The following is a 16287-nucleotide window of genomic DNA, read 5'->3' as shown; positions in this document are numbered from 1 at the left end:
TTACATAATAATAATAATAATAATACATTACTTATATAGCGCTTTTCGGGACACTCAAAGACGCTTTACAAACTGAAAAGCCAACAAAAAAACTAACAAATTGTTTACTAAATCTAAATCTAAGTGTCTTTGGTCTGAGGTCTACATGCCTGCCAATGAGCTAAACAAGTTGAGAGTCATGGCCATTTGTCATGAAAACAGAAGAGGCCTGAATAACTAAGTTACAATAGGGCTTTGTCCACTGTGTAACTACAGACATTTTGCCTTATTTGATTTCCTATAAGCTTTCAGCAATTAGTGAGTAATATATTGAGACAATAATCACACATAGAATATACAAAACCAGTGGTTGTTTATTAACCTACACTCATAGGAATGCCAGGAATGGAAGCAAATGAAACAAAAAGAAATACGATACAAAACTGCATTAAATACAAAAATGGTCAGGACTGTAGTTCCTCTTATTTCATAAGAGATAATACACAAATATGGCAACTTTCAAGTTTCCCTTTATATCTTCCCATGAATTGTAGTAAAACATTTGAAGATCAGACGATGATATGACCTAAAAGTAAATCCCCCATATACCCAGACATAATCTGCCATATATCTTTTATTACATAAATACTGATAGTGCCAGAATTCAGAGCAAAACAGAAACACGAAGTAAAGAAAAAAAAGATGAACATAATTCTAAATACAACCTCAAAATGGAGCTCATGATTTTTGCAGTTCTTTTTGTTGTTGTTGTTGTTGTTGTTGTTTTTTGCAGAAGCAAAGCTGGACATTAATAACAATGACTACACCACATGGCATTCACGTATAAACCTCCACATCATATCTCCTGCTGGATGTGTAGAACAGTCCCTCTTAGAAATCCTTAGAGACAGTAGTTTAGCTTCGTTTCACATCAGGCCATAAGCCAACGACCTCCTCACTCTCTCTCTCTCTCTCTCTCTCTCTCTCTCTCTCTCTCTCTCTCTCTCTCTCTCTCTCTCTGTCTCTCTTCTGACAGATAATCATTCGGCCATTTTGAAATTTGTCCGTCCATCCGCCCAAAACTCAACCGTCTGTCGCCAGGATCAGCACCGCCCCGAAGATGCCCACGTTGTGGCCGATCAGCTTCATCTGGTTCCAGAACTCGACCCGGCTCGTGTTGTGCCAGTAGCCCATGTTGCCGTCGATGAAGAGCACGATGAGAGGCAGCAGGGTGGCCAGGACCTGAGCCGCCAGGCGGACGTACCAGCCGGAGAGGAAGGCGAGGGCTAACACCCCGAACAACACCGCCAGCAGCATCAGAGTGACCTCCCCTCCGGGGACGTGGTTCAGGTAGGCCAGTCTGTCCTCTTTACTGTGCTGGAGCGAGTACACCTGGTGGTGGGAAAGGAGTACTGCACTGAGTCACACAAAACATTTGACAACATTATTTACCACATTCTCATTCAAGGCCTTGGACCCTAAGGTGCAGTGTGTACGAATACATTGAAACGGTTTGTGTTGACTAAAGGCCTTTTCTCCCTCCTAGGCGATTGAGCAAAGCGGATATACGCTTAGAATAACAATGACTCAAATCCTGCTTTGGTGGGGGTGAAATTATTTGAAAGTGAAAGTATTTGTCATTATTTGATTTAAGCAAATAGCATGACAGTGAGGTGTGGTTCCTAAATCAGAAGTGTGTGGTGGGAGGGGGGGGGGGCACTGGAGGTGAGGGAGATGATTGACGCAAGGTAAAGCCAATGGGCCCGACCTTTCTATTGGGTAAACAAAGACCATGTTCGATAACTTAGGGCTGGAGTGTCTGGGAACGAGATAGGGAGGGGGGGTGGAGGGGGGATGGGGGTGGAGGGGGGCATATTCAGGACTTGTAGCACTCTAGTATCAGATTTTCCCTGCTCACTTTCTCTCAGTTGCGTTGACTAATTCAAAAGTAGGCCAATGTCATCAAGGATGGGGGGAGGGGGGGTAGATATTCACACACAGCACATTGCTGCTTTCCAGGTCAAACTATGTAGATCAGAGAGAAAATGGGGTCGGAGAGAGAGAGAAAGGGAGAGAGAGAGGGAGAGGGAGAGAGAGAGGGAGAGAGAGAGAGAGGGAGAGAGAGAGAGAGGGAGAGGGAGAGAGGGAGAGAGAGGGCGAGAGAGAGAGAGGGTGAGAGAGAGAGAGGGTGAGAGAGAGAGAGGGTGTGAGAGAGAGAGAGAGGGCGAGAGAGAGAGAGAGAGCGAGAGAGAGAGAGAGGGCGAGAGAGAGAGAGAGCCTTACCACGCAGATGAGGTACACCCCCAGGAACACCTGGCCAGTGGACTGCAGTGACCTGGTGCGAGGCTTCTGTCTGTACACCTCCCCCGCTCCGCTGGCCAGCACCAGGAACCCCCCAATGATGGCCAGAGCTCTGGAGTACATCCTCACCTGCAGGGACATACCACACACATTATTCGGTTGTTAAGTCTGACGTGTAATGTGACGTTTAGCAATTTCCGGGTCCAAACCAGAAATTCCCTGCACCAGAGTACCAGTACAGTACAGCGGTAGAATGACAGTTCAATCGTTTTTTAGACTCGGATCTATTCATACAACAAGGGACACAGCACTTTCCCGTTTTTCCCATATTTGTCAGCGTCTTTGAGGCTCAGAAATATACATATATATAAATATAATTAATTATTATTATTACTGAGGCATTTCGAAGACAGCGCCTCAGCCAACTTTGGACCCGGAAACACGTCACGACTTAACAACCGAATACATCCTCCCCTGCAGGGCCATACCACATACATTTACATTTATTTACATTTAGGGCATTTCGCAGGCACCTTTGTCCAAAGCGACTAACAACAATAAACTTAATAAAATAATACTCATAAAACACAGGAATAAAACAACAGTAACATATTAAAAACATAGGATATAAGCTAAGGTCCTCACCAGTGTTGCCACAGTTACTTTGAAAAAGTATTCTGATTACTGATTACTGATTACTCCTTTAAAAGGTAATCTAGTTACTTTACTGATTACTTGATTTTAAAAGTAACTAAGTTAGATTACTAGTTACTTTTTAAGTTACTATTGGCAGCTGCCTAGGCACCCGACCCCCCCCCCCCCCCCCCCCCGCAACATAAAAATGAAAACTGGTTTTGCCAAAACTCACTTTATTTTAACAGTAACTTAAATTACATAATTAAACTTTAAACAATAACTTAAAACAACAAAATAAAGAGTCTTTCTTTGCCTCACCCAACATAAATACTTGTTTTTAAACAATAAAATAAATATAATCTTTATTTAACAGTAACTAGCAAGGAGTGGTTTCACAAAACCTAAAACCTACCCTGACCATTCAGATATGATCCTAATATAATCCTAATCCTAAACTGGGTGAGTCTTATCAATTTAGTTTATCAATGATCAACATTTATGTTCTTGTCATCCTTTGCTGACACAAACTCAAAATAATCCTTATATTTCCAGCTATTTAACGCATATCTCTGTTCTCGCTCCATTGTGTAGGCTACGCTTCTGTTTACACTGTGCAATCAGCGTGGTGATACACGTGAGCGATTCTGCTGCAATCTCGCGATAGTCGAGAGCCGTTTTTTGCGGGCATGGCCTTCCATAGTAACCTCGTGTTGAAAACGTGCGCACTGACGTCACTCCCCAAGACGCGAGAAATGTTTGTTTACTATCGAACATTACAAAGAAATACTGCATTTAGCCTAAGTTATGAGGTAGTAACGCAATAGTAACGCACAGCCACTTGAATAAGTAACTTTAATCCGATTACTGATTTGGAAATAGTATCGCGTTAGAATACTCGTTACTGGGGAAAGTATTCAGATTAGAGTATCGCGTTACTTAGTATCGCGTTACCGGCATCACTGGTCCTCACACACGCACACACACGGAGGTGATATAACAGTAGGCAGGCTGGGGATTTGGTCCTTCGGCTGGAAGGCCAATGAGATCTTGCTGTGGCGTATTTGGTAGCGCGAACAATGCTAAGGTTGTGGGTTCGATTCCTGTGGGGATCGTATATACAACACAGCGGATGTGCATTCAGTACTATTAGTCACTTTAGATCAAAGCGTCTGCTACATGGCATATACAAGTATATGAACGTGTGGTACCTGGACAGCAGCACTAACTGCCTGACCAAGTATAGACGCAGGACACAGACGCAGTGAGTTAAAGGGATCATATTACATACCAGTTAAGTGCTGAGGCATTTCTCTTAAGGGTAAGAACGTCATATGGGTTGTATTCCAGCTTGTCTTAGGCCAAGGCTTTTATTGCAAGACTTTGCATTGCACTAGTCCGTCTGTTTGCTAGTATGTGGTATTGGCTGATGAGGCTCCACTTGTGCAGAGTAGTGCTGTCCCAAACGACTATTTTTCTAACGATTAATCTAGCGATTATTTTATCGATTAGCCGATTAGTCTAACGACTAATTTATCGATAAGTCTAACGATAATTTTTGTACTGTAATTTTTTTTTTTTATATAATAACGTATTTGTCTCCACCTCACTGCTATGTTTAGCCAACTTGAATGCCAACATGGCCATTTAGAAGTCTGTCCATCACCACAACACATAGCTAGCTAGTAGCTACATAGCTAGCTAACGTTACTCTCGCTGCTATGTTATGATTAGCTAAATTGATGCTAACGTAGCATGCGAGCTACGAGCTAGATAACGTACAGTAGGTGCTCACACCACAATGACAATAGGCTACCGTAGCTAGCCAGCTACATAGCTAACGTTACTAACACCAGAAGACAAGACATACGAACTGTGGTGAGGTACATTGCTTGTGTAACATTAGCTAGTAGCTATCCATTTTTCACTCATACACTTAATTGTCTCGCCTGGTAAAATAAAGGTTTAAAAAAAAAAAAAAAAAAAAAAAATCGCCATTTTGTTTATTTACGACTAACCGACGCATATTACGCAAACCGACGTATTGACGTAGTCGATGACGTCGACGACGTCGAATAATCGTAACAGCCCTAGTGCAGAGCAGCGTAACTAAAATGTAGGCGGCCTGGAAGACCACCATAAGACTTCACAGTCCTTTACGACTCACCTTCAACCAGTCGCCGTAGTGCACTTGTTCACCCACATAGGAGGCGTAGGTACTGACAGCCAGCTGCACCGCAGACGCGCAAGCGAACCACCTCCTCTTCACCCCGAACGACATGAAGCTGGCGCACAACACGGCCACCCCCATGTCAATGTACAGATAGGGAACCTGAATGTCAGGCTTCCTGAAGGGGGGGGGGGGGGGGGGGAGAAAAAGGAAGAATTATTATAACACTGAATTTGAGAGTCTATCCATAGGCATTCACAGCCTCAGCTCTAAAGTATGTGGAAAATGTTTCATTTCTGAGCCATTAGGCACAGAATGTATCATTCTCTGGATGTTGGAATAGCTTGTTCCAAGGAGAGATTAAGGATAACCCAACAACGAGCAGCAAGCCACTACAGAGTAGTCAAAACATCAAAGCTTTCCCGAAAAAAAATCCACCAGATAAATTACAGGGTCACTATGTTGGCACACTGTCTTATAATTGAAGACTACGAAAATAGCTCTACTCCCCGTAACTAAATCCAGAAGGGAAGCTAAGTAACAACCCAGGATGTTGCAAGTCAGGGCGACTCATCCATTCAAACTAACTTCTCTGGAGTTGAGCTCCTCTGGCTAAAAGACTTGGCTTACAGACTATGGTGTAAACATAGGCTGCGTTCGTAAATACGCTCTGGGAATCTGATCAGCGCTCATAGAACGCCTCTTGTCCAATCAAATGACTTGGTCCCTTTATGACGTTGACCCCAGTGTGCACTCCGGCGCTCTCAGAGCGAATTTACGAACGCAGCCCTAGACTGTTGAAAGCGCATCTCTTCTGGTGTCGCTTATCAAACTAGAACAGCTAGGATAGCAAGCTAGCCACTGCACTGGCAGACAAGGGATGCTTTCAAGCCAAGCCTTGTGTCTCTGGTTAGGCCTGGTGACCTGTCACTCAACCAGTGACAATGTTCTTGCCTTCCCTCCTGGAACAAACTCCCTGAACAAATCAAACAGGCCCAAACACTAAAGATAATTAAATCTAAGCAAAAAAAAAAAAAAACGTCATGTTTTGCAGCAGTTATGATTAAACACAAACACTTGAATGTCTTCTATCCATTAACTATTGTCTTATTGAATGTTTTATCTATTTACCTCTTATATTTGCTTTTATTCATTGTCATTTGTATTTTCCTACTATGCTCCTCTTGCTGTATTTTTAATAATGCATGTAGCTAAAGCACTTTGAGTTGCCCCTGTTGTATGAAATGTGCTATACAGATCACTGTTGTATGAAATGTGCTATACAGATAAACCTGCCTGGCTTTACTGTTCTTACCTTTTTGCGTCGGCGCGCTCCGCGAAGAGCATCAGAGCAGTGAAACAGTTCCAGAACCCAAACCTGGTCAGAATAAAAGCTCCAAACTGAGCCAGCAGCCTCAGGACCTGCTTTCTGCTAGGGGCGGCCATGATTACTACGACTGGACGGGATCAGTTCCGCCAGCGTAGACACGCGTCACGTTACTGTCAAAGAATATTTAAAAAAATAAAAGTTTATGGAATATCTGAATAGTGCTTAACATTAGTAAACATGTCATAAAATCTATGTTCAGAGAAATAACTAAAGCTTACATTTCTTGCAGCACTTTAATCTCACAACCAGAATCCAACAGTGATAATAATAAATGGACCTCAGTAGACTGCATTCTAAAAGGCTTTTATTCTGATGCTATTCGATGTTTCGCAGAGACTTCCGTGCTGATGCGGGATCCTATTGGCTGACAGCAGAGACTTCCGTGCTGATGCGGGACCCTATTGGCTGACAGCTGCTGCTACAACTTCCTCCGGCTTTTCCCCGACCAAGAGGACCAACACCGCCATCTACTGGGTAAAAAAATACATGTTCTTTCTTTTTTGTTTAACTGTTTTTTATTGGTTTTTCACGAGTTAACATTATTACCCCAACCCTCCTCTCCCCTCCCCTCCCAACCCTCCCCCTTGTCCATTTTAGTCCCAAATGTCTATTCAAATAATTCTCCATTGATGCTTTAGTCTAACTAAGGAGTACACAAGAAATACATACATTTTAATCTCTCAGGAACATTCCATAATGATTCTTGATACATTTCTGTAGTTACATAATGGTTTAAAAAAATGTATTAATAACTACAATGACTGAATTGAAAGAAAGAAAGACCTAGAGGAAAATAGGATGAAGGAGGGAAGGAAGGAGGGAAGGAAGGAGGGAGGGAAGGAAGGAAAGAAGAGAGGGAAGAGGAAGAGCAGTTAACAGATAAAACTGATACCACCCAACAACATAACAGAGCAATTTAGATAGAATGAACCGATTGAGAGGGCCAGCGCTAAAGTACCTACGTCCACAGACTTAACAAAGCTTAAACCTGCTAATGAGTAGAATCAATTACAGGCCATTTGGAGAGTCTTAATAGTCTTATGGCAGCAACACCCTGGTTGAAATCTGATCTAATGTGTTTTATGACTTTGCAGCCTTAGTTTGTACCTGTAGTCTTCCTTAAATGCAATTCATCGTTGTTTTTTTTAAACTAATCTATAAAAGCAATAGTCACAATAAAATGAACATTTAAAAAATCGATGAAAAAAAAAGTAAACCGTAACAGATATCTTATTTAAAATCTATAAATATGCTACAATCACTGATACACTACTATCCCATCCGCCATATTCAAAGGTGTACTGTCAGCAGAAACCATTTAAAAATGCGACTCTATGGATCTCTCCGCTTTATACCACGTCTGATCTGTGGGTCTCTGGGCAGACGCCTGCGGTTAGAAAGCCTGACTGACGTCTCTTAGAGGCTTATCTACGGTGTGATGAGACTAACCCAGATCCTGAAAATGGCTTATGGGTGAAACTGGTGCAGCTGAAAGCTTATCCAGGAGTTCATTAGCTTCCCTGTCTCAAGTGCAGTGTTGAACTCTGAATGAGCACAGCAGAACAACACCAGGGGGCCGCAGCATGCGTTATCTCTGCGTTTAGACCACTGGCATACTGTCACACTTTCATTTGGAATGTGTCACTTTTTTGACACTTGTCAATGTATACAGTAGTAAGCAACAAACTAAACTTTATTTTGTTGTTGTTGTTTTGTGGTCTGAGTTGCTGTAACGCCTGAATTTCCCTTTGGCAATCAATAAAGTACCTATGTCTGTCTGTCTGTCTGTCTGAAGGTGGAATGGATGGTTGGCATTTGGTATTGTTTGCTCTAGGCACAGGGTCAGCCATAGTCGGTGCCTTGCTCAAGGGCACACGCAGCTCCCTCCGGAGGCGGGGATCGAACCAGCGACCCTCTGATTGCTAGCCCGCCTCTCTAACCTCTCTAACCTCTAGGCTACCGCCGCCCCAATTTCAGGAGTTAGAGAAATATAACATTACCAGTCAGAGTGAGGTCTGATTTGAAATACAACAATCATAACAAACGTAATACTTCGTTTTTTCTTACCAGTGTAAGTAAGTTTAGATACATGAGTGATATGATATGAGGGTTATTCCACCTTGGTTATGAGTAAACTGGATATCAAAGGTACTGTCTATATTGTACTTGTCCTTGAGAAGCATGGTTATAATGAACTATGTTTTACAGTTGTTGCTCCCTAGAATTGACCAGATATGTACCCAACAGTTACTAAAAACAACAGGGACTAAAAATCCCTTGTGCCATACAGTATAACTGGTGAGCACTCACCTGAATTTTACTTTGTATTGAGAGAGTATTATATACAATATAGATATAAAAGAAATTACATGCTACAAAATAATTCGCTGGTGCCACTTCTGACCTGATTGGTATGACGTTGGCAAGCTTAGGACACCCGATTGGATGTGATCTCGTTGAAGCAGATCTGTGCTCACTTTCGTTGGCTGCAGGCCCATGCCCTTGGGCTGTAAGTGAGGCTAGGATGACACGGCAGGGATCAGGGATGGTTACTGTTGACCTGCTTTATAGTAAGTAAGTAGCCTTGAGAGACGATGGTTCTCGAGCCCAATGGCCCATAGCCACATCTCCTGTTTCCGTAGCGTGAGGCGGCTTGATGTACAAGTACACCCCCTGGACATGAAGCTGGCATGTCGCAGGGTCTTACCCTCCCCAATCCAACCCTTTAATGCTGAGTGCCAAGCAGGGCGGCATCGGGTACCATTTTTTATAGTCTTTGGTACGACTCGGCCGGGGATCGAACTCACAACCTCCCAATTGCAGGGCTGACATTCTGACCGTAAGGCCACTGACCTGGTACTGACATGGTTTCTAGCATGTTCTACATCCTTATCCTGTGGATCCTTTTCTGCGTTCCATGTAGAATGGTCTCTGGAAAGAGTTCTACAGTATATGGAACCTAAAAGGTTCTACGTGGAACCCAAAAGTGTTCTTTAAAGGGTTCTCCCACAGACACAGCCCGAATAACTGTTTGGTTTCTAAGAGTGTGTTTCAAAAGGTTTTGCTGATAACTTTCCCCTTCACTTCCTGTTCACCGGGGGGGCGGGGGAAAGGGGTTCGCAGCTTTGCGCTTCCTGATTGTTTAATCAGATCATGCAGGATTGGTGGTGACATCAGGGTCAATCCTGTTCCGGCCTCAACCAAGCCACGGGGCCACCTGGACCAGCCCACACCCATCTGAAGAGGAGAGGGACTGGGGCAGAAGCAGGCAGACGGCAGGCAGGCAGCACCTCAGGCACCTAGGAGCCTTAAAAAGAACTTTTTTTCTCTGACTGTTGCGCCTCCCGTTCGACAGGTAAGAGATGACGGTTGTTCTTTTCTTTCTTTGTTGATCGTCGTTCTCCTTGTTTTCGCTGTTTTTCATTCATATTTTCTATTCTATCTATTTATCTGTCTCTCTGTCTGTTGTGTTTATGTTGTGTTGTTTTGAGTATTTGGATAAGATGAGGGATTTTAGCTGTAGTGGAAATCAGGGAGTGGTGTGACAGTGAGCGCACCGATAGAAACAAAAGGCGATGATTGGAGATATTTACAATGACCGATTTAACAGGAAATAAGTCATTCACTTAGAGCTGATGTACTGTGGAAACAAATGAATAAATAAACTGAAATGTATCATTTCATTTGATCACATTCTAATCCTCTAAGAAGTGCTTAGTACTTGTGATTGTTCTATATATCCAATTACCACATCACCAAGTCTGCAATCAAGTTCTACCATGTTCTACCATCATCAAGTTCTACCATGGAGCATTTCTGACCGTTTTTCTTTTTCCTTTCCATCTGATAGCCAAGATGGCTCGGGATATGACCGATAAGGAGATCATGAAGATGGAGCTCGATCAGCTGAAGGTGGAGGAGAACACACCAAGGACTCCCGTGAGTAACCAATCAAATCACTCTCTCTCTCTCTCTCTCTCTCTCTCTCTCTCTCTCTCTCTCTCTCTCTCTCTCTCTCTCTCTCTCTCTCTCTCTCTCTCTCTCTCTCTCTCTCGTCTCTCTCTCTCTTCTCTCTCTCTCTCTCACTTCCCTCTCTCTCTTCCCTGAAAAAATACTGCAACTCTTCTGTTGCAGTTTTTTTAATTGAATTGAAGTCATATTTTTGTCATGTTATTGAGAAGAGACATTGATGATAAGAGCACACAGATATTCCTGTTCCTCGGTCCTGATCATTCTATCTTGTTTCCGTATCTCCTTTTTCCCCCCTAACATTGTCCTGTGTTCCTCTTCTTCACAACAACAGATTTCAGGGAACGCCCAGGAGCTCCTAGATTACGTGGAGGGCCTGTCTGCTGACGATCCTCTGGTCAAAGGCGTCTCTGAAGAGAAGAACCCCTACAAAGGCGGTTCAGGGGGCGGTTGCGTAATAACCTAGCGTCCACACCTCCTCATAGAAGTCACCCCATGGCCCATCCTTTTTGAATGAGAGACAGACAAGTGTAATTCAAACCACTTTGGATGATCCAATACTGTATGTACTGTAATGTGATCTTTTTAGATTGATTGTGGGCAGACAGTGTGGAGACAAAGAGACGTGTGTGGCATTGTTATATTGTTACAAGGACAGATGAATCAGAATCAGAATTCACAATTCAGAATTCAGAATCAGAATTCAGAATCAGAATTCTCCATATTTGGTAAGCAGCTGGGGATATTAACCATGTCTCAAGGTCAACCTGTAATAAAACACATATAGCTGTGCAAAGCTTTGACCTAACTTGTTGTGCATGTTGTTCATTGTCCACTATAGTAGAAAGTCCACAGGTAGGATAGCTTGGTGGTGATCGGTTGTGCTTATTGTGAGCGTGAACGTCATAATGTATTATACTTAGCACATGTCCAATCAAATATCATTGGGAGTGGTCAAACCATATAGTCGTGGTCACACACTATGGATGTATGGTTTTTAGGATACAACATCTAAACTGTCTCTCCATAGAATGACACCAGCTCAGCGGCCTTATGGTTAGAGTGTTCGCCCTGAGATCGGGAGGTCGTGAGTTCGATCCCCAGCCGAGTCGTACCAAGGACTATAAAAAATGGTACTTGATGCCTCCCTGCTTGGCACTCAGCATTATGGGTTGGATTGGGGGGATAAGACCCTGTGACATACCAGCGTCATGTCCAGGGGGTTGTACTTGTACATCAAGCTGCCTCACGCTACTGAAACAGGAGATAGGCTCCTGCCCCCTAAGGGCCGTTAGGCTCGAGAACCATCGGTTCTCAAGGCTACTTACAGAATGAGACAACTCACACTGTTCTGTTCTGGAGTCATCACAGTAATTCCAGGTGCTCTTACAGTAATTTATAATAGGATTTCTGGTCAGACACCCAGCTGCCTCCCTCCTATGTCCAAGTCTTTAAGCTCATTCTCAGGGCCATTTTGAGCTGTTGATCCCATTATAAAATGTCCACCCTCCGTCTAGTACATGGACTTAAACAGATATCACAGGTGTAGGGGGACTATGGTGTCGTTTTCCGCCGTAGAATGAAGACCCATCTCGTCAGGCTACACCTTGGGGGGCGGCTGTGGCGCAGGAGGTAAAGCCGCTGTCTAATGATCGCAAGGTTGGCAGATCGGCGGTTCGAGCCCTGCCTGGCCACATGTCGAAGTGTCCTTGGGCAAGACACTGAACCCCAAATTGCTCCCAGTGACCGGCTGGTGCCTTGCATGGTAGCTAGCCGCCATTGGTGTGTGAATGTGTCTGTGAATGGGTGAATGAGAGGCCGTTGTAAAGCGCTTTGGATAAAGGCGCTATATAAGTGCAGCCCATTACCATTTACCTTAACTGTCCCTCCTGAGACCTCTTCATCCCCTCTACCCTCCTTTACAGTTTCTCTACTGTATACAAAAAACTAAAATGTTCCTTTTTTTCTAGCATTATGACTGCCAATGGCCCCTGGTCCGAGCATAGATTACCTTTTCCTGCTATTAGTGGTGGATAGATGATTCACTTACTTAGTCAAATGTATTGTTGTAAATAGCTTTGGAGAAAGGCGTCTGCTAAATACCAAAAATGTCAAATGTAACAGCGTCTTCATGAATCTCATCAATGAATTCAGTGAATGGGATTTTAATGAGATTCTGCTTTATTTGGGATACAAAACTAAAATACAGTACATCAAAGATGCATCTGGTCCCAGAGGATGGCACATGAACAGATTACTAAAGAACACGTATTTCTAATTTCGTCCTCAGTGGCAAAACAAGCAACATACAGTGATGTGCTAGATCTAGAGTGGGAGGAGTGATAAGACCACAAACAGTATTTCTCTCTTACTGGCTGGCTCCATAATGGCAAACACGATAGAATGGAACAAGACAAGGCATAGGTCTTGTCTTGACTACACCTTAACTGTCCCTCCGGAGACATCTACAACCCCTCTACCCCCCTGTACAGTTTCTCTACTGTTAGAATCCTTCCTTCTTCTATTTATTATGACTGCCAATGGTATAGATTACTTTTTCCTGCAATAGATGATTCACTTACTTAGTCAAATGTATTTGTTGTAAGTTGCGTAGATTTGCATCATAATGGTTCTGTCAAGTCAAGTGATGTGTTGCCTCTGAAGCTGATTGCACCTTCACTTCAGCCAAGCTAACGACACAAAGCTACAAAGCAAAACACTCAACATAGGCTGTGACACTTCTGTTAGTGTTTGCTGTCTATTGGTACATACTGTACAGGCATCCTGGTCTGTAGTGGCTAGTGTAGTGTTATGTGTACTGCTATCTGGAACAGATAACTTGTGACACATTTAGATTACGGTAGTTGGGGCACATTTACTAATTTTAGTTTTGTATAGCTATGTAACCTCAATGTAGTGTTTTCAGTCAACAGGAAGATGTTATATTAATAATAATAATAATAATAATAATAATAATAATAATACATTAGACTTTTATATTAGACTTATATACATTAGCGCTTTTCTAGACACTCAAAGACGCTTTACAAACTGAAAAGATCGAGTAGTAATAATAAAGACACAAAAATAATACAAATAAATAAAAGAAAGTATAGGGGCCTAATTAAGGTAGTGCTGGGGACACATGGGAAGGGGGAGGGGGAGAGGGTTAACTGGTGAAGGCAAGCTTGAAGAGGTGGGTTTTGAGGGCCTGTTTAAATGTTGGCAGGGTGTTGGCCTGTCTGATGTAGTTGGGGAGGGCGTTCCAGAGGGACGGGGCTGCGGCTGAAAAGGCCCTATCACCCCAGGTCCGGAGCTTGGTCCTGGTGGTCTTGAGGGTGGTTTGGTCGTCAGACCTGAGGCAACGGGAGGGGGTGTGGAGGGGGATGAGGTCGGCAAGGTAGGAGGGGGCCAGATTGTTGATTGTTGATGGCTAGTGTACAAAGTCCACGTATAGATAAAGTGTCCTTGAGTCTGAGGTAAATATGAATCAGATCAGGACTAAAGTGAATTACACATATAACTGTTCAATTATCGACGGAAGACAAGGCATAGACCTACATTTGAATCATCTATAAGATCCTCTTTGATCATAGTTATGTCACTTAGCCAACGTTTTATTGCATCAAACACACAGGGTAAAAGTGATTGTAAATATTGGGTCATTCCAGTTATCTCTTTATCGTTACATGATTGCTTTGACAACTCACTATGTATAAAGTCTACAGTGAGTTTTGCACATTATACTCTGTTATCTTAACCCTCCTTATACTGTATCTTAGAGTTTGACATCACTGAGATGTTATTTAACTTAATTTGTTTCTGCAGGAGTAGAATCCTCTAGGTACAGTAGTATTTAACCTATATATAAAATATAGGAGTATTTAACCTATATATAAAATATAGGAGTATTTAACCTATATATAAATAAAACATTTTAATAACAGGAACAACTTCCAGTATAGGTTACATAGATGGGGTTCTTTCAATTCACTAAACATATCTAATTTGAGTACAGTAGCAATGACTTTCACATGAAGATTTGTAGTTCCTACACTGAAAGAAAAACTAAGACTTTCAGACACTCTTTGAAGGACATTGGATATTGAGAAAATGTCTCTTTGTCATTACAAGTAAAGAAGCTTAATGATGAGGTTTTCGATGCCAAAACACATGGGTTTTCAAGCAAAGCTGTGAGTGTCGCTGCTTATCTATTAATGATATACATCCAGTGTTGCTATTTAGTAAGTCGTTTTTATAAGTCCCCAGGGCTGTTACCAAGTTAAGCCAGATTGCTTTTTCATATTGTGCACCAGGGGCACAGAATAATCCGCAAGGTATGCTTCATCTAGATACTACTAGTGCCCCTAAATGACTTTTTAAAAACCTGATGTAATTCAGGAGGAGGCTAAATTGTAGAAGTGAACCCTGACCATACACTCATCCTCTGATGAACAGTCTGAAAGTCAGGTTTTCATGTCAATGAATTGAAACACTGACTGCACCCCCCCCCCCCCCCCCCCACTATGTGTGTGTATTGTAGTATAAAAATGGTTGCAAATGATGTGTTTTTCTGATGAAAACGAACGTGGAGGTAATGACTGTTTTAAGGTGACTTATAAAGCACTGCGTCAGCTGTAACAGAAAGCCTGCATCGTCTTATCGAACACTACAAGAGGTTAATTACCTTATCTGATAACAGGAAACGCCAAGATAACTCCAATAATTATTGAAAGGTGTGCATATCTCACATACCTGTACTCTTGTTCATACAAGGTTTTCAACTGATTGAACATAACTGAACATTATTACGATGATGATGATGTTGATGAAGTGCAGTTCTGCTCAACAGTTGTCTCAAGCAATGTTTCAAAAACTGAAGAGAGGGCTGAGAGCCAGTGATATCCGTAGTACACCATCTGTTCAGCCTGGCCTTCCTCCAGCAGGGCATGGGTCCTGATCTGTTCAGCCTGGCCTTCCTACAGCAGGGCATGGGTCTTGATCTGTTCATACTGGCCTTCCTACAGCAGGGCATGGGTCCTGATCTGTTCAGCCTGGCCTTCCTCCAGCAGGGCATGGGTCCTGATCTGTTCAGACTGGCCTTCCTCCAGCAGGGCATGGGTCCTGATCTGTTCAGACTGGCCTTCCTACAGCAGGGCATGGGTCCTGATCTGTTCATACTGGCCTTCCTCCAGCAGGGCATGGGTCCTGATCTGTTCATACTGGCCTTCCCACAGCAGGGCATGGGTCCTGATCTGTTCATACTGGCCTTCCTACAGCAGGGCATGGGTCCTGATCTGTTCATACTGGCCTTCCTACAGCAGGGCATGGGTCCTGAGCAACGCTGTGCCATATAGTTGCCTGAGCTCTTCCACCATTCTTGATCTTGACTAGACTACGATTTTATCTTTTTGTATTTTTGTTTTCTATTTTTTTGTTCAGTGTCCTTCAGTCTGAGAAAGGTGCTTTTCATTTAAATCTATTATTATTAGTAGTAGGCAAGGCAAGGCAACTTTATTTGTACATCACATTTCATACAACAGGGGCAATTCAAAGTGCTTTACATACATTATTATTAAAGAATACAGCTAGAGGAGCATAGTAAGAAAATTAAATTGACAATGAATAAAAGCAAATATAAGAAGTAAATAGATAAAACATTTAATAAGATAATAGTTACCTCACAATTCTATACAACATATATCATATGTTATATAGCCATGTTATATAGCCTTGAGAATAGCATGTAGTATAACATATAGTATAGCAAATACATGCCAGACCCATCAGAAGGGTTACCATTACAAAGGAGAAGAAAGATGTGCTACAGTGGTCACACTGTCAA

At 42.7% G+C, this 16287-nt stretch overlaps 2 protein-coding genes across 2 annotated transcripts; one reads left to right on the top strand and one right to left on the bottom strand.

Moving 5' to 3' along the window:
* Window positions 1–348: 348 nt before the first annotated feature.
* On the bottom strand, window positions 349–6532 carry tmem101 (transmembrane protein 101). The gene is made up of 4 exons (XM_080542616.1): window positions 6399–6532; window positions 5081–5261; window positions 2263–2409; window positions 349–1371 (listed from the first exon to the last, which is right to left on the bottom strand). The coding sequence occupies exons 1-4, from the start codon at window positions 6527–6529 to the stop codon at window positions 1063–1065; spliced, it is 768 nt and encodes a 255-aa protein (XP_080398742.1). The 5' UTR covers window positions 6530–6532; the 3' UTR covers window positions 349–1062.
* A 3796-nt stretch (window positions 6533–10328) lies between these two features.
* gngt2b (guanine nucleotide binding protein (G protein), gamma transducing activity polypeptide 2b) lies at window positions 10329–10908 on the top strand (the record flags this gene model as incomplete). Its single annotated transcript, XM_080542536.1, has 2 exons — window positions 10329–10412; window positions 10777–10908. The coding sequence occupies 2 exons, from the start codon at window positions 10329–10331 to the stop codon at window positions 10906–10908; spliced, it is 216 nt and encodes a 71-aa protein (XP_080398662.1).
* Window positions 10909–16287: the final 5379 nt, after the last annotated feature.

Source organism: Nansenia antarctica (assembly GCF_963989245.1).
Source record: "Nansenia antarctica genome assembly, chromosome: 11".
In the NCBI taxonomy this organism is placed as follows: Eukaryota; Metazoa; Chordata; class Actinopteri; order Argentiniformes; family Microstomatidae; genus Nansenia; species Nansenia antarctica.
This window is presented reverse-complemented; position numbering and strand designations above follow the sequence as displayed.